General features: G+C 44.6%; 2 protein-coding genes across 3 annotated transcripts; both read left to right on the top strand.

Annotated features, from left to right (window-relative positions):
- The first annotated feature begins 276 nt into the window (after nt 1-276).
- On the top strand, nt 277-5594 carry tctn2 (tectonic family member 2). The gene is made up of 18 exons (XM_079756929.1): nt 277-376; nt 540-650; nt 1079-1149; nt 1352-1553; nt 1839-1939; nt 2233-2432; nt 2538-2658; nt 2753-2909; nt 3031-3114; nt 3210-3332; nt 3414-3491; nt 3582-3677; nt 3959-4076; nt 4347-4450; nt 4580-4721; nt 4901-5044; nt 5122-5210; nt 5391-5594. The coding sequence occupies exons 1-18, from the start codon at nt 298-300 to the stop codon at nt 5510-5512; spliced, it is 2142 nt and encodes a 713-aa protein (XP_079613055.1). The 5' UTR covers nt 277-297; the 3' UTR covers nt 5513-5594.
- Nucleotides 5595-5809: 215 nt separating this feature from the next.
- Nucleotides 5810-17772, top strand: atp6v0a2b (ATPase H+ transporting V0 subunit a2b). Of its 2 annotated transcripts, none has more exons than XM_079743501.1 (20): nt 5810-6317; nt 6495-6573; nt 6699-6796; nt 7094-7231; nt 7399-7493; nt 8005-8131; nt 8889-8971; nt 9390-9483; nt 10164-10376; nt 11627-11777; nt 12122-12261; nt 12729-12886; nt 13019-13109; nt 13557-13675; nt 13888-14098; nt 14590-14709; nt 15008-15127; nt 15266-15383; nt 16159-16330; nt 17080-17772. In XM_079743501.1, the coding sequence occupies exons 1-20, from the start codon at nt 6201-6203 to the stop codon at nt 17180-17182; spliced, it is 2547 nt and encodes an 848-aa protein (XP_079599627.1). In that variant the 5' UTR covers nt 5810-6200; the 3' UTR covers nt 17183-17772. The 2 variants fall into 2 exon arrangements, with proteins under 2 accessions (XP_079599627.1, XP_079599626.1); XM_079743500.1 differs by having other exon boundaries at nt 7396-7493.
- The last annotated feature ends 771 nt before the right edge of the window (nt 17773-18543 follow it).

Here is an 18543-nt window from a genome sequence, read left to right as displayed (position 1 = left end):
AAAAAAGGAGAACCTCAATGTCTTGAGAAATTCATAGATTAATGCTCAGCTATAGTTAGAATCTGAAAGATACAATTAAATGGTTTCTCATTTTTTGCGCCATTACAACACAAACCGCTTGCTTGCATTGACATGTGAGTGACTTCGAGGAAGGTGGAGGGCGCTGTCCGCGTGTCCGCCGTCATGCTCACGTCCTTGACGAGGAGAGCAAGAGCTCTGCAGAGCGCTGATTGGTTAAGGCTTGGTTGCTAAGATATCCTAATCCATATACAAACATGGCTGCTTTATAATACGCAAATGGCCATCACATTTTCATTTATTTTATGTTTATTTTTCTTTTCATCGGATTCCCTATCAAATACATGGGGGGATCTAGGTAAGATGTCAATGTATAATCACGATTAGCGGGATAGGTTGTAGTATGCTTTACTTTACAGGTTACCCACTAATGTTAGTGTAACTTAATCACATTGATACTGTTTATTGTATCCTGTATATACACACTGCATATGATTGACATACAGCATGATGTCTAACAGTTTTTCAGCCCTCCTACTCTGTTGCAACTGGACCTTCCTTGACGATATATTTGCTCGGAAATGCGTCGGACAAACTTCTGTTTCTGAAAAACACATCTCCATCTCACATAGGTACTGTGGCGTGGGGCCTCGGGCGGCCCCGGCTCTACCTCTGGGGCACAGGCTCTGTTCCTCCTGGGGCCTAAGCATAGCGTTAGTTCACATCATGGGTCTGTTTTAATGGAACATAACTTTGTCCATGCAACAATAATTAGGACCAAGACCATAGGCAAAACGATTAATGTACAAATATGTGGATATCATACATTTTCATGTGATCCAATATAATTATGAAATGATACAAATGTTTGGCTGTACATCTCAAATATGGAATTGCAAGAAGTGTTAACAAACGAATTGACTGAACATTATGATCACATAATGTGATGATTAAAAAACCGTTATATACATTAATTATTAATTTGAATCAAACTATTATTCTCATGCTTGATATCACAGTCCTATGATGTTGTTATAACTAAGCAGTGTATTCTCTGCAGGGAGCCTTCCTCCTCCATCTTGCACTGTAGAGCCTACACAGTGGCTTCTCACAAAGGAACAAATTGGAAAGGTAAGATATTAAAAGTATGTATTAATAAATTGGTAGTATATCTTGTATTAGTACATTATATTGCTAACTAAAATTATTTCATGGAAAACATGTAGTAAATGTTTGTAATTTAAACTAAACAGATCTCTCTTAGCATGTTTACTTGAGCAGAGAGGCAAATGGTCCTCTGTTTACTGTTTGTACCCGTTTACCCGTTTCGCAGACAGCAGTTCAAATCCAACTGAAGCTTGAGCGAAGTCTGCAGTTATGTGGGAACAATGAGACGGACACAGACTGCTGTCAACAGCCTCTGTGTGTTCTTGAGACACTCGAACTGTCTGCATGTCAGGGAGGAGTCCCACTGGTCTCCATGTACATCCAGGCCCAGATATACGCCACGTTTTCTCCCACTAACCCTGCATCAGGTGACTCTCTCTCTCTCACTCACTCACTCACTCACTCACTCACTCACTCACTCACTCACTCACTCACTCAGTCACTCACTCACTCACTCACTCACTCACTCACTCACTCACTCACTCTCACTCTCACTCTCTGAACCTCAACAACAGTGTGTGTGCTTTTTTGAGTGGATGATTAGGGTGTGGGTCTGAAAACATATGGACTGTTCAATTGAAACGTATCCAAATTGAATTGGAGGTTTCGTGATGCATTTAGTAATCACCTGATAATTCACTGATTTCTTTCAGAGAATAGAACTGTGCTTCCTAACCAAGTGTACCAGCCTCTGGGGTCGTGTCCCTGTGACCTGACGTCAGGCGTGTGTAACATACGCTGCTGCTGTGACCAGGTCAGCTGTAGTGCCCTTTCAAATGTTCCCTCATGACTCTCAGCACCATTTCTTAAACATTGTTAGTTGTATTCTATATCCAACTATTCTGTCCTCCCTGTATTTCCATTATTTTGTCCATTCATTGGAAGGTTCTATCTCTTACCGTTTGAAAGAGTAACCATATAGAGCACTTCAGGAACAATGCCTCCGGTCTTGAGTTTGACTTTTTTCTTTTGGTGACAGGATAAAAATGACTCATTAACTTCATACGTCTTGTGTCTGTCTGACTGGATCCTGGTGTTCCCCACCAGGACTGCTCTGAGGAAGGGTTGAAGCTGTTTGAGGGCCACTGCCTTCAAGGGCCTTTCGGTGGGCAGGTGTCTCCTGCCCCGGATTACCAGTGTTCGGCCCAGTCCACCGCCAATGCTCCGGACTGGTTTCCGTTCCTCTGTGTCACGTCAGCGCCGGAGAACAACCCCTACCTGGGTCTGTTCTACCAGGGAAAGACTCTGTAAGAGGCCCAGACTGTCAGGCACATGTCTTTTAAAAACACCTGTATTGAAGGCCTGTCTGTGTCTTTGTGTCTAAACATGCCTGTCCGTTGTGTTTGACTAAGCATACCAAAGCCTAGCCCATCCTTCCAGAGGCCTGTGCTGTCAGCACCCCTCCCTGCTGATGAATATCGACAAGGAAGTCCCATCTTCACCATGAGTGATCAATACTTCACCATCCCTCAGGTCAGTTCTTAAGTGTGAATGTGATACACCTTCATTATAGATTCAGTACTCAGGTCTTGTACTAAAGAAACCCAACATGATTATTTCTTTGCAGGCACTTTTTGCAGGACAGTGTGCAAATACTGCTCCTGTAGCTTATTTGAAAAACTTCAACATCAAATGTACAACTCTTATCAAATTCTGTCCAATTGGACCTCCTTTGCAAATGTCTCCAAGTGATTTAAGAGTTCAAGTCAAGGACGGCCAAGGAGGTATAATATATGAACGCTAATCAATATGGAGGATTTACCTATTCAAATTATACATATCAACATTAAAGTATTATATCAGAATAGGAGTTTGAAATTTCAATTTTCTGTCTTTCTGCTTTAGGTGTGATAACGATTGATGTCCTAGATGAAGTCGCTGTTGATTTAAGCCCATTCATTTCAAGTTCTGAATCCCCCTATTCATCAGGTTTGGCAGGCATCTTGTCATTGTCAATCTTAAATCCTAAAAAGTACTCCTAATTTGAATATATTTTTCAAATGAAACTGTTTTTGTCTCTGAAGACGAGGGACAGGTGTGTGAGAACGTGACCTTGGCTTTGGATTACCAATTTTTTTGGCAAGCAAATGGCCTCACAAGTATAACACTGAGGCGTACTGTTGGAACCATTGTGCTGAACAGTAGTGGTAAGGGCCTGAAAAACATATGTTTCAGACTACTTTGAACTACGTCTGCCACTGCTACTGTTTCTCCTGTCTTTTTCCCAGTGGTGGTGACTGCAAGGTATTCTTCTGTCTTTCTGAGCGGGAATGTTACTGATCAACATAAGAAGTCGGGAAACCCAGGTTTGTAAAAAAGGGAAATCCTGGCACATGCTGGTTAGTCACAAGTTTCCCTTCTGGGATGTATACATCTTAATGGTATCTTGTCCTCAGGGTACCTGGTGGGAGCGCCGGTGCTGGCCGGCTTTGGGGATACTTTGGACAACAATACATTCATAGAGAGGAGCTCAATAAATATTTGGCGACCAGGTAATATTTTGTGTGCCCATTATTTGACAAAATACACTTTGTGTATACACCGCAACCTTTTGGACAAGTTTCTCGTTAACAATATGTGAGGTATGATTATATAGACACTTACCTGCATCTTAACTCGGATACCATTTTAGTCAATGCACTTAAGATTATAAAGCCTAGTAATAAACACTTGATCTGTATATGTGTTTGTGAGTAAGCAGGATTGACCTGTTGTTTGTCTTGTAGCATTGTTCATAATGTCGAAATCCTTGATCACTATCTCCCTGCCTCAGTTGGTGACGGTGTCTGTTCTACGGCTGAGGTGAGACCGGTTGTGTTTGGAGTGAACGCCACAGCGGGATGCCTTCTGGCTGTCAGCCGGTATAACTTGACCCAGTGTGATGTTCTGAGGTAAGTTTAGTGTTCTTAGGGAAGATACTGGTGGGATTTGGTATATTATGTGTACAGCGGATGTTTGTTTCTGCTGGGTCCCGTCGTTTTGTATGTACACTAATGTTTTTGATTGCACTTTAACTGTTTCCTCAAACCCTGTATGTGCGCAAAACATTTATATTCCAAAAATTAGTTATAAGTACCAACTTACTTTTTTTTTCTACAATTTTTGACTGACATTTATTTGACTTGTCTTCAACTTTTGATCCTTACATTACTTGTGTCTAGGGAGATGGTTGCCTCTCTCCAAGCTTCCCTAGTGATGGCGACACACGTGGCGAAAACGGGGGACCCCGATTTCCAAAGGATGGCAGACTGGCTAAAGATAAGCTGTGAGTAGACCCCTTGCTCCTCAGGGATCTCAGGTGAACAGCAGTCAGAAGATACCGGCCAATGTTCCACAAGTGTCCCACAAAGTCCGAAAAACAATGTATTCCCTTTAAATGTCCTCTGGTTTCCAGACGTGCTGGTGAATGTGAGCAGCGCTGATGGAGACGGGTGGTGCTCCGGTGTCCTGTGGCACCAACACGTGCACGTGAGAAGCGCTGTCACAGGCGAGGTGGGCGGCGTGCCTCAGAGGGAGATACAGGCCCTAACCATCAGGTACAAAGTCTTTATGTATCTCACTGGAAGATTGAGGCTTATCAGTAAAGTCACTCTCGCAACCAATGTTGCAAAGGAAGACATTGCTCAAGAAGGACAAAAATATATATTTTTAGCAAATATGTAACCAAATAAGTAATAAAAATTATTGTTAATTTTTTTCCTTGTTTATTTTTCAGCTACAAAATGTCCAGTTGGAGGTTGGAGTGTGGAGGAGGAGACCCTTCTTCCTGTTTGGATCCAATGGAGACACAACTGTTTCCTGTCTCCTCCTCGGTCACCTTTACAGACGTCCTTGTTAACTCAGGGCCCCCCAAAACCAGGTGCTCCATCATTATACATCAAGTGCTTATGAAAAACCTAAAACAACATCAACCTGACCTGCTGTGTCCATCCCCAGGTTCCAGGTCAACTTCACCGAGTATGACTGTGACAGGAATGATGTATGCTGGCCAGAACTTGCATTTCCTTTTACCAGATATTACACAGGTAATTATTATTAATTTCATTACACTTTTTTACTGAAAGTAATTCTGAAAGTAAGGGTGTCTGTGTGTGCCATGGACCTATTAGGTGTGTGCTAGCTGAGCCCTCACCCCCAACCTATATATAGGTAAATGTATAAGGACATGGTTAAACTATAACTGATTTTTGCTTTTTCTGTTTCAGGTGAGCCATATTCACAGTCATTGGCAAAAGGTCTCATCTTGGTTTTCTTCTTCATCGTTGCCTCAGTTCTTGGAACTCCATGGAAACAGATCAGACAGGCGTGGAATACCTCCTCATTGTAACCGCATGAAACAACTTATCCTGTCTCATAAAATAATGGAATATGGTTATGATGATTGATCACATATTCATGACTAAAAGTCACACCCGATCCATAATAAACATGAATTATTTACAAAAGAATGACAATAGTTTGGAACGTTTTATTTGTCTACACTTCATATACAGTACGTTCATGATTATGTAACGAATGATCGCTATAGCATTAAAGTGTCATCTGCGCAGACTCAAACGGTCGGTTATTATTGGCCAACCACTTCGCTGTCACCGAGCGGTCTTCCGGTTCCCGTGACGTGGTTAGTTGTCTCCAGAAACAAGCGATGTGCCTTTTTGAAGGAAATATAAGTGCACCTTTTGGACTATGAAACCCAGCTGCTGGGGTTACACTCGACTCGGTGTCTACTGATTAACCTTTGACCTCCTGGGTGCACTGAGCCAGATAATCCAGCAGCTAGCTCCAGTAGTAACTTCAGAAGCAGTAAGTTGGTTAGTTCTTCTGAACGGTCAGCTGTTGACCTGCCGTACTTCGTTAGTCTCAGTCCGGAGGAAACAGAAATAGGATGAACGAGGTGAAAGAAGAAGGTTTTCTTGGTCACTTGGGCTAACGGAAAGCAGTCAGCTAGCTCTAATGCTAACATTAGCTCTATAGTCTTCGTGCGAAAGGAAAGCAAAGGTTTAGAAGCTGTGAAGATGGGCTCCTTGTTCCGGAGCGAGGATATGTGTCTGGCCCAGCTGTTCCTCCAGGCCGGCTCGGCCTACGACTGCATTAGCGAGCTGGGAGAGACCGGACTGGTGGAGTTCAGGGACGTGAGTGCTCTCCTCTCAACCCTGATTGACAGCTGAAAACTGAATGTCGAGTGGCTTTAAATAATCTTATGCTTCACAGTTGCTTATTTGAAAGCATTTTGTTGATTCATGCCTTCATGTTAATCCAACTGTACCTGCGACTTTTAAATTGAATGATGAACGTTTCTGTGGTTTTAGCTCAACCCCAGTGTCAACTGCTTCCAGAGGAAATTCGTCAATGAGATCAAAAGATGTGAAGAAATGGAAAGGATTCTTGGTAAGAAACACACTAACCACATAGAACCGTCTCTGCTCAATGTAGTCAAATGACTCCACATGCCACCCTAGTCTTATATTCTACTGTCCGGCTGTTCTCATACGGTTCTTTTATTCTACTCTCAGGGTTCCTCCTGAGGGAGATCAAGAAGTCGGACCTCCCGCTGCCCGACCGAGACGTGAACCCTGTGGCTCCGCTGCCCAAGCACATCATGGCAACCATGGTCAGCCTCCGTTGCAGCTTCCTCTCTTTGTTGTTGGGGTTTGGATGTGTAACGAGTTATGTTTTATGGTCAGGGGCTTGCATGCTATAACTCAAATGTACCACAATAATAATGACTGTTGTATATAATGGCTAATATTACTCCTATTATATTGTTATGCGATTCAAACTAGGGTCCTTTCGTATCTGTTCAACCGCTTTGTTGTATTATATATTTCGGTTCCTCTTTTGTATTTTCAACACATAGCTTTCCTGGTTACACTTTGTGACTGTGTGTGTATGTTTGTGTGTGTCTCAGGAGCAGCTGCAGAGGCTAGAGGCCGAGCTCAGTGAGATCACCAGGAACAAAGAGAAGCTGCAGAAGAACCTGCGAGAGCTGACTGAGTACACGCACATGCTGCACGTCACCAAGAACTTTGTTCAGAGAGGCAGTGAGGTCAGTAGCACCACTTCGTCTTGAATCTCTCTGTAACAAACCAGGGAACAAGGTGCCACTCTGCCCCTCTCAGTTTTTGAGTGGCCTTCTTGGCAAGAAAAGCCAGATACTTGACCAGCCTCTTACTTCTTCTGATTGGTCCACCGCTCTGGTGTATGTTCCAGCAGGACCCCCCCCAGGCCCAGTACGAGGAGTTCCCCTTCCTGGAGAGGGATGCTGCCCTGGACTACACCAGCATGCAGAGGATGGGGGCAAAACTCGGGTGAGGGAGGTTGAGAAGAGGGAAACTAACTGCCAATCATCACCTGCTGTCGCTGGTGGTTGGTTCCAATGTTAAGATCCTGTCCAATGGGACAGTATAAGTCTGTTAAAGTTGTGTAGGATTCAGGTAAGGATGCAGACTGCAACCGCTTAAATGCCCCCCCGCTCACAGCTCTTGCCGGCCTGTAAAGATGCCAGTAGGTATTCCAAAATGATGTCATTGTCGATGACAACATTATAAACATGTTGGTGCTCACTGCCACCCTCCATGTAAGAAGACTCTCAATGTAGATGTAAACACTCGTTGTAAAAGCGCTTCATATTTACACTATTTTTGCGACACTCAATTCTACACACTATCTATTAAAGTTATTCATAACCCAAACTTTATTTTTAAATTATTTGAGATAAATAATTAAACACTAAAACATTTTTTTATAAAGGATTTCACCCATTTGTCCTTATAATTAATTAATTAGTTAATCTTTTATTTCTTTTTCTGCATCTTTTAGATTTATTTCGGGACTGATTCAGAGGCCGAAGATTGAAGCTTTTGAGCGGATGATGTGGAGAGTCTGTAAGGGCTACACAATCCTCAGCTACTCGGAGATTGACGAGTATCTGGAAGACCCTGACACGGTAACTCTCTAACTCATTCACCCACTCAATAACTCAGGCACTCTCACTCTCTGTGTTGTAGTCTACTGTAACACATTAACAGTGTTTCATTGGATGACAGATACAGGGTTTGACTGTAATATGTCATGTTTCATGGGGTGACGTATGTATACACACACCGTAGCGTTATAATGGGAAGCTGAACCCTCTCTCGGATGCCATCATCATAATCACCAGCTGTCCACAACGAGTTCCACATATCCGCACTCTGAAGACTCTCAACTCGTTTGAGATTTGCTTTTCATTCTAAAGATCACATCTCCTGACTCTTGTTCTGCGTTAGACTGTTGCGGGACTTCGTTCTTTTTCACGCTCCTCCATGTTGGTTTCTGTCGTGCACGTGTTGTGACCGTAAATCAGGGTCAGAATGACGTTAAATACTGCCGTAAAGTAACGATAGAGGGAAATATCTTTTGATAGACATGGTTCTCTCGCCCCCCCCATATAACGTCATATCGCACAGCCCTAAACTAAGGTAACTGTAGAATGAATATAATAGTTCTGAATGCATGTTTTTGTATCTTTATGGAATAATCCAATAATTCTGACTGAACTGTGTCGGAAGACATTTCTCATGTTTGCTCAAGGACTTTCGAAGGCAAATATCTTCCTACTTTAGCATTTATTTATCTTTCAACTCACTTACATTTGCTTAGTGTGGTCATAAATGATGCAACTCTGTACTGACTATCCCCCTCCTGTTGGGGTTAATCTCAAGGGCGAGCCAACCAAGAGTGTGGTGTTTCTGATATCCTACTGGGGAGAGCTCATCGGGCAGAAGGTCAAGAAGATCTGTGACTGGTAATGGTTTCGAGCTACGAGTGGTCTCTCTCCTTTATTAACATTTGTATCTCTTGTGGTTATCTCTCTCTCTCCTTTCTGAACATGTTTGTCACTTTCTCCTTTCTGAACATGTGTCACTTGTGGTTCTCTCTACTTTGTGAACATGTATGTGTCTCTCTCCTTTTTGAGTATGTGTGTGTCTCTCTCTCCTTTATGAACATGTGTCTCTAATGGGTCTCTCTCTTATGAAAAAGTGTGTCTTTGTATCTCTTTCTCTCTCTTCTTTATGAACATGTGTGTCTCTCTCTTATGAACAAATGTGTCTTTGTATCTCTCTCTCTCCTTTATGAACATGTGTGTGTCTCTCTCTTATGAACATGTGTCTTTATATCTCTTTCTCTCTCTTCTTTATGAACATGTGTGTCTCCGCCACCAGCTACCACTGCCACCTGTACCCGTACCCTAGCAGCAGGGAGGAGAGGACAGACGTGGTGGAGGGGCTTGGGACCCGCATCCAGGACCTGAACACGGTACAGCCTCTGGTTGCTATGGTACCTGCTTGGTAACCAGGAGATGCACCTCATGTCAGCTAAACTGTTGCACTCTTTAACCAGCGAATGTTTTCTTTCATGAGGCCTTTTGGTCGCAGCTCAAATCCAGGCGTGTCTATAGGCCATGTGATCAGCCGAGGAAAAACATCAATATTTAAAACACTGCTAGTTAGTTTGAAAGTAAAGAAAATAAATCTAAATAAGTTTCAACAGTCTGACACATTGTCTAGTAGATTCAACTGTTGGTTTGTGCCCCTTCCGCTAGATTCACTCTTTTCCTGGTAGTACTTTTTTTCTATCCCGTTTATCGGGGAATCAGAGTTTCATTCATCATGAGAAGCACATGATCCACACGAGACCACGGCTGGAAGCTAGTCCAGAATGACCTCCCTCATGCTCCTCTGAATTCTTTCTTTCTTTCTTTCTTTCTTTCTTTCTCTTTCTTTCTTTAATGAGGGTAGCCTTGTAGTCTGCGTTACAATTAAAAGATCTTACCATGTGTTCTATTAGACACATCTTTCTGCAAATTGTTTCTGCATTCAATTCTGGATTTTCATTATGTAGGAGTCTTGGGTCGGCAATGTAGTGATATTCAGAACAAATGTCTGCATGAGCATCTGGTCCACAGGTCTTTAATGTGTAGTGTGCTGTGGTCCCAGGTCCTGCTGAGGACGGACGACTACCTGCGGCAGGTGCTGAAGAAGGCGTCTGAGTCGGTCTACATGTGGTACATCCAGGTGAAGAAGATGAAGGCCATCTACTACGTCCTCAACCTGTGCAGCCTGGACGTCACCAACAAGTGTCTGATCTCGGAGGTCTGGTGTCCCGTTGGCGACCTGGGTGCCGTGCGCCAGGCGCTGGAGGAGGGCTCGGTACGTCTGGAGCCTTGGTCTCAGTCTGGGGTATTGTTCGCAGTCTGGGGTATTGTTCGCAGTCTGGGGTATTGGTCGCAGTCTGGGGTATTGGTTTCAGTCTGGGGTATTGGTCTCAGTCTGGAGCCTTGGTCGCAGACTGGGGTATTGGTCGCAGACTGGGGTATTGGTCGCAGTCTGGGGTATTGGTCTCAGTCTGGGGTATTGGTCTCAGTCTGGGGTATTGGTCTCAGTCTGGAGCCTTGGTCTCAGTCTGGGGTATTGGTCTCAGTCTGGAGCCTTGGTCTCAGTCTGGGGTATTGGTCTCAGTATGAGTGTTGTCTCATCCTCACGACACCAAACACTGGTGTTACTGGATGTGTGAGGGGTTTATGAAACATACCGAAACAGCTCCTGAAGACGAAGTTAATGCTTTATGGCTGATACCTTCTACATATCTATCTTCCATCTTGGTTTTTATCTATTTTTTTATAATGTACCTATTTGTGCTTCTCTTGTTCTGGTGAGGTGTCTCAGTGTCACTTCCTGTGGAGCTTCTTCTCCTGTCTAGGAATGGCTTGCTTGTATCGGTCCTATCCTGCCCTCTTATAAGGCTTCTTGTTTGGTGTATATTTGTAAATGTGATCTTCTTGAATGAAGGGTCTCTATTCAGTAAATTTGTTGCTCAATTGCGACCGCTGGTCGTTAATTTACCAGACTGCTGAGAAGACGTTTGGTAAATCACTAACCGGTTAAACCGTTGTTGCAATGCTGGTGCTCCTTAACTCATTTATTATGAAATGTGCTTGCGGTCCGCGGTCTCACTGTGAGCCCGTCTCTCCAGCGGGGCTGGTCTCACTGTGAGCATGTCTCTTCAGCGGGGCTGGTCTCACTGTTAGCAGGCCTCACTGTGAGCCCGTCTCTCCTGCGGGGCTCGTCTCACTGTGAGCTGGTCTCACTGTGAGCATGTCTCTCCAGCGGGGCTGGTCTCACTGTGAGCTGGTCTCACTGTGAGCACTTCTTTCCAGCGGGGCTGGTCTCACTGTTAGCTGGTCTCACTGTGAGCCCGTCTCCAAGGGGCTGGTCTCACTGTGAGTAGGTCTCACCAGTAGGGCTGACTGGGGGAAGGGCCTATAAACCAAGGGGCTTTCGGAAATCCGTCTCCCTGGCAGTATGCAGTAATAGATGTTTGTAGATCTATCCACTAACTTTAGCATGCCTAGTGTTGCCGTTTAAGCTCATTCTAAAGTTGGTACCATTTGTCATTGCAGAGGAAAAGCGGAGCGACGTTGCCTTCCTTTGTCAACCGTATCCCGAGCAACGACACGCCGCCCACCCTCATCAAGACCAACAAGTTCACCTCTGGCTTCCAGAACATCGTGGACGCGTATGGAGTGGGCACGTACAGAGAGGTGAACCCAGGTAGGAGGTCCTGTGGGAAAGTATTATTGCATGCACGTGGCCGAGGTAGGAAGTGGAAGTTAGAAACAGTGAAGGGGTGTTTTTAAAATGTGTTATTTTTATTATTGAATTATTGCACCCCCAGCTTTCCTACTCATGGTTGACTCCACATCCCACTGGGCTTTGGAAGGCTGGTAGTTATTGATGTCTCTCCTTGGATTCTGTGAGGAAGACACTTTGAGAGTGTCGGTTGTGGTCATCCAGGCTGCACCACTGGGCCTAGCGGTCATCCAGGCTGCACCACTGGGCCTACCAGTGGTGGATCCTGGTCATGAGTGGTGGTTGTGATGTTCTTGGATCCTCAGCTCCCTTCACCATCATCACCTTCCCCTTCCTGTTTGCGGTGATGTTCGGCGACCTGGGCCATGGGCTGATCATGGCCGTGTTCGCCTCCTGGATGGTCCTGTACGAGAACAACCGCAAGCTTAAGAACACCAGGAACGAGGTGATGTCCTCACAGGCCCTTCTCTAAAAGCCTTATAAAACCATCATTGATTATAATGTATTTATAATAAATCAGGCATTAATGCGTAGTTATCCCCACTAGCTTTAGCTAATATCGCTTGGTTGCCTGAAAAATAACAAAACGCAACAAGCGCTGCACCTGAATCCATTGATGGTTTCCAAGCCCTGATCTCTAGCTCTGTGTGGTCAGACGAAAATTAGTCTGAAGTTAATCCTCACTGACACGCTCTTAAGATGAACTGCTCCCCATACTGCTGGACCCTAAGGCTCCCAAAATGATGTTTTTGATGACCATCTGTTAATCATTTATTGATTTGACAATCGTTTTTAATCTTTTTTTTTTATTAATATTGTTTGATAATATCCTGATTTCCTTTGTGATCCATCAAACAGCCTTTTCCCCTTAGTTCATGGGAAGGCTTTAATGGTGTGTGTTTGTGTTAGTAGATCTGGAACACCTTCTTTGAGGGGCGCTACATCATCCTGCTGATGGGCCTGTTCTCCATCTACACTGGCCTCATCTACAACGACTGCTTCTCTAAGTCCCTCAACCTGTTTGGCTCGGGCTGGAGCGTCAAGGCCATGTTCGAGGCTGGCGTGTGGAAGTGAGGATACACCCATCGCCTAATGACCAGGGCGTGGTGTTTAACCAAATAAATGGTGTGGGAAAACAGATGTAGATACATGGGTCTAAAAGTTTGTCCATTTCCCTTTCTTTGTGTTTGTTTTTCGTATAGGGGTGGTGATATTGCTGCCAATCGTTTCCTGATCCTTGACCCCAACATCACAGGGGTTTTCAAAGGGCCCTACCCATTGGGAATCGATCCAGTGAGTTCATGCGAAGGGGAATGATGCGAAGAACCAGTGAATATTCACTTATAGCTGCTTGCTTGTACCAAGACACTGGAATACAATGTATTTTTTCAACTGGTTTACAAAAATCACTGTTTGCAAAAGCCATGTACCGTGTGTATGTAACATTTAGCTGAAGTTGCCATGTGTAAGATTGAGCCCCCCCCCAGTTAGTTACCTTTCTTTATTGGGCCACAAACTACTTGAGAATGTCCCTCTGGGCAACCCTAGAGAAAAATGCAAACTCCCTCTTTGAACCAGTGTTGAATACTTATCTTTATGCCAAAATGCATTATCAAGAACAATTCAAGAATTCTTCAACAATTCTTCTTCTGTCTCCTCCCTTCTGTCAGAGAAAGTGACCTGATAAAACGTTGTATAACGTTAAACATCATAACCCATAATAATCTGTTAACCATGCAGATCTGGAACCTGGCCAACAATCGGCTGACATTCCTGAACTCCTACAAGATGAAGATGTCCGTGATTCTGGGCATCATCCACATGAGCTTCGGAGTTGTCCTCAGCGTCTACAACCACCTGTAAGTCTGGGTTCCTCCGTCATTAGGGTTCCACGTTGTTACCAAGAGGGTTTTAGATGGAGTAGTCCTGGGCTATTTGAATGTCTGTTGGCTCATGGTTTGATGGTCCATGGTGCATGTAGATGGAGGAGGTGGTGTTCTGGGAGCGGTTGGCCCTGTAAACAGTATTCCTCCTTTCTGTTCTATTCCACCATGTCCACCTGTCTCCCCAGCCACTTCAGGAAGAAGTCCAACCTGTACCTGGTCTTCCTGCCGGAGCTGCTCTTCATGTGGTGCCTTTTCGGCTACCTGGTCTTCATGGTGGTATACAAGTGGCTGGCCTTCTCCGCCTCCGAGTCCAGAACGGCTCCCAGCATCCTCATCCACTTCATCAACATGTTCCTGATGCAGGGCAACGGCATCCAGCCCCTCTACCCGGGACAGGTACCAGGTCACATGGTCGCCATAGACACAAGCATCCATCACCCGCTGCCAGGATGGCCCTCCACACATCACCCATCACCAATCGCCATCCCTCTCAACCCATCTTAAGCGTTAGTTTACTCTTTGGCGTCAGTGGCGCCAGGAGAACAACGGGAGTAGAGTTCAGAGCAGAGCGTTCTACTGGCTGGAGGAGACTAAAAAAGCCAAGCGCCCATTTTCCGTCTTTCTGCATCATTTTATATCTGGATTAATATGTCCCAAATCATAGAAGTCAATAAAAGAAAAACAACGGTAAACCTAAAACAAGATTAGGGTTCACCGGCACTTTCATACATGTATGTGTCTATTAAGAGATAGATCGATGGAAAACTGCCATTTTCTTTTCTATGGGGTCTTTCAGTAGTTGTCATATTAGTTGTAATATACTTCAAGTCGGTCCCATCTACAGTGCAGATAGATGCTTGATGAGGGTCGTGTTTTGTGTCCCCCAGGCCGGGCTACAGGGGTTCCTGCTGGTCATCGCGCTGCTCTCTGTGCCCGTCCTGCTGCTGGGGAAACCGCTCTACCTTTACTGGCTCCACAACGGAGGCCAGCGCCTGGGGATGTACCGGGTGAGAGGCCTAACCCTGACCCTGCCCCGTGGTGCTCACGGTGGACATGCATTGAACCCGGATTCCCCAGACCCACGGGACTAATGTCTCAAATCTCTCCCCTCTCTGCTGTCTCTCTCTCCCTCTCTGGTGTTTCTCTTCCCCTCTCTGGTGTCTCTCTCCCACTCCGGTGTCTTTCCCCCTCTTTTGGTTCTCTCTGGTGTCTCTCTCCCACTTTCTGGTCCCTCTCTCCCTCTCTGGTTTCTCTCCCCCTCTCTGGGGTCTCTCTGGTGTCTCTCTCCCCCTCTCTCTATCTAAGGGCTATGAGCGCGTGCGGCGTGGCAGTGAGGAGGAGCTCTCTCTGATGCACGCTCAAGATATGGAGGAAGGCAGCGGACACAGCGACCCCTCCACCATCCGGGAGCACCAGAAGGAGAAGGTCAGAACCCAGGAGATACAATTAAAAGGCTTAAACGCACCAAGTAGGCTCTTCAGAAGACTTGTATTGAAGTTTCATGGGTCTTACTTTGTGTGGTTCCTGAGTAACTGGCCTGGTTGCGTTTGTTTGCGGTGACAGATTAACTTTGGAGATGAGTTCCTGCACCAGGGCATCCACACTATAGAGTACTGCCTGGGCTGCATCTCCAACACGGCCTCATACCTGAGGCTGTGGGCGCTGAGCCTGGCCCACGCACGTACGTCTGCACACAGGGAGCATCTTGTGTTGTTTTGTGTATGTGTGTCAGAGAGCCCAGGGTAATTGGTGACATCGTCTATATCGAGATGTAATTAGCCATGTTTTGGTTCCAGCCTCCTCCCTCTCACAGTGTACATGCGTTCTGAAACGGGGCATTTGAGGAGCCGTTCACAGCCTTCTATTCTGAGCTGTAACTTAGTTTTTTTTATTCTTCAACACCAGTTAGCACACAAATCGCCCTAGCTTGGTCGTTTCTCCAATAGTGCCCACAATAGCACGAATCCACATATTTAGATTCTGTGTTTACACGCCACTGCGCATGCTCACTGACTGAGATGGAGGAGCGTCAACGAGGGCTGAGGCCGTGGGATCATTCTGAACTCCACTCTTCAACGAGTCTCGAGGGTAGGTGTGGGAGGGGGTGATTATTAATGAATGGAACCACAGAGACAGGGACGTTCATATGTGCTGACTTGGAGAGAACAAAGCTAATCTATGAGAGCTGCTAAAGACTCTTTTGGAATTGATCGGCTCACCAACGGCTCACCAACCGCCCTAAACTCTGAACCTGCGGACCTTTTGAGAGAGGCGGAGTTGAATAAAAAATGTCATACATTGTCAACATTTAAACTGGGGTCTTGACGGACCTTTCCTCTGAATGAAGGAGAACTTTGTAGGGGGGTTGGAAAGTGATTTGTACAAGCAGCCATCTTACCAGTAAACGCTCTTTGGTGTCCTAGCGTCTCATGCCTGTGTTTGGTCTGCTGTAACAGAGCTGTCAGAGGTCCTCTGGCGTATGGTGATGCACTTGGGCCTGCGTGTGGACACCAGCCTGGGGGTCCTGTTCCTGGTGCCGGTCTTTGGCCTGTTTGCTGTACTCACCGTCTCCATCCTGCTGGTGATGGAGGGTCTCTCTGCCTTCCTCCATGCCCTCCGTCTGCACTGGTAAGTCTAATGAACACTGCTGGCGGCACGCTCAGCCAGGGCAGCTGCAGGTATTCAGGTATTCAAAGTCCATTTCATTAGTACGGTCATTAGTCCTAGTTAGTCCTACACATTAAATCCACCCTAACCCGAGCTTGATTATATATTAGTTCTGGAAGGGTTATTGTGGTTAGTCTGTGAGATAAATGTAAAATACTGGGAATAACTACCTTGAGGAAAATTTATATTCTATAATATATACTTCATAATAATATTTGTTAATTTGGTCCAAATGCAATTCCCTCAAACAAGCAATAGTTTATTTTGCTATAGATAACATTAGTCTCAAAGTAAACCTGCACCTTGGTGACGCCTTGCTGGAGGGAAGGTGAACTGCGTTGTGCAGCTACAGCGGATCATGTTTACAGCCTAGAAAGTCGCCAAAATGCTTGAAATGTCATTTCTGTATTTTAAGAACAGACTCATCTAAACAAGATTGTTTTAGGAAAAGTCATGAAGGGGAGATGCTGACTGTTGGTTGAGAGGATGACTAGATGTTTTTATATTTCCAAGTGGTGAAAAGGAGCTCCATCACAGCAGGCCTACTGCTCATTATCAAGGAAAAGACGGTGGGAAGGAACGAGAGCGAGAAGCTCCGTGTCCCTTCCCAGGGTCTCTTCCTTGATCCTTCCAGGGATGATTAGGGGTCCAATGAGGGCCATAATGAACATACATAATGCATAACAAGCAAAAATCTCTTCTATCCACAGGGTGGAGTTTCAGAATAAATTTTACAGCGGGACCGGAATCAAGTTTTCTCCATTCTCCTTCTCACTCCTGGCCTCCAGCTTCGACCATGATGGTTTCCTCTAAGGCCAGGGGAGGGAGAAGCAATTTGGGATGGTTTCCTCTAAGGGCAGGGGAGGGAGAAGCTCTTTTGGATGGTTTCCTCTAAGGGCAGGGGAGGGAAAAGCCATTTTGTGCCAGCAAGGTTGAGCTTAACACCCTATAAGGAATGTTGAACCGAGTCAATTGTTTTGTTTATAGTTTTCACATTTAACAAATGTATTTTATGAACTCCATATAAGGCTAAATACATTGGGAAGATTATTTACTTACAATTGAAATGTGTGCCCTCCCCTGTGGTAATGTATTTAATAGTCATTCTGGGATGGATAAAAGTCTGTTTTAGGTTACAGGTTCAGATATTTGAAGCACCGACAGCCTTATAGAAGTTCCACCAAATGACCGCCATTTTCCCTTTGTATTGTCCAAAGGATTTATCACGTTTCTTTATTGAAGAGTTTTGACACACAAATGTGATGAGAGATATAGACTTTGTAGACATTTTTTAAATATGATATATATTTTTAAGCAGTGCATCAACGCGTGTGTTTTTCTCCCCCATTCCTCGAGATGCTATTTAAATCTTCACATTGTTGCCTATGCCTCCATCACTACAGTTGAGCTTTGGTTCGGGGGGGGGGGGGGGGGGGGGGGGGGGGGGGGGGTAGCTAGCTTTGCCTATTATCAGTCATTGTGTAATAAAGTAATTATTTATGGCTGTCCCAAATCACTGGGTCACAAATTGCGTTTGAGGTTTTGTAAGCCTTCATTTTAAAGGTATGGGTCGATGCTGTCTTCAGACGGATGACAGAATTGTTTCATGATTGTGAAACAATGCTGATAGTTGAAGCTGAGGATTTTTTGTACTATGAATAATTGTCCCAAGGGAAGGTTTTTCTTTATTTTGATCACTTTACTTCGTTAAATGATGGGGTATGTGAACATTATACAATAAGCTTTCATTTAAGTTACATCTTATTTTCAAGGGACATATGGTTTAAAACTGGTAACACTGTGACATCTTTTTCTTTGATTTATTCAATATTTGCCTAGTTTTTTCTTATTCTTATTATTAGAAGACCTTCGATTAAAGTTAAATTGATCTGAAAAGCCCTGTCTGAATGTATGCATGTATGTGCAAATGTACTTATTTGTATCCAAACATTCCCTGGTTTCTTGGTTTCCTTTGAGCTTTTTCTTTGAATTATTTGTTTTGTTGACTGACAAATACATGTATTTTATTATAACTATCCAAACTCTTTCCTCCTCGTTTTTGTCGTGATTAGTTACTAGCCCACTCTAGGGTAGAACTATCAAATGGTTTTAATAAAAAGTATAAAGGAACATCTAAACTTAAAATCGTAATCCTGAGCGTCCTCGTCCAGCGG

Source organism: Pollachius pollachius, assembly GCF_949987615.1.
Source record: "Pollachius pollachius genome assembly, chromosome: 1".
NCBI classification, from domain to species: domain Eukaryota; kingdom Metazoa; phylum Chordata; class Actinopteri; order Gadiformes; family Gadidae; genus Pollachius; species Pollachius pollachius.
Note: the sequence above shows the minus strand (reverse complement) of the source record. Positions and strands in the feature narration are given on the sequence as shown.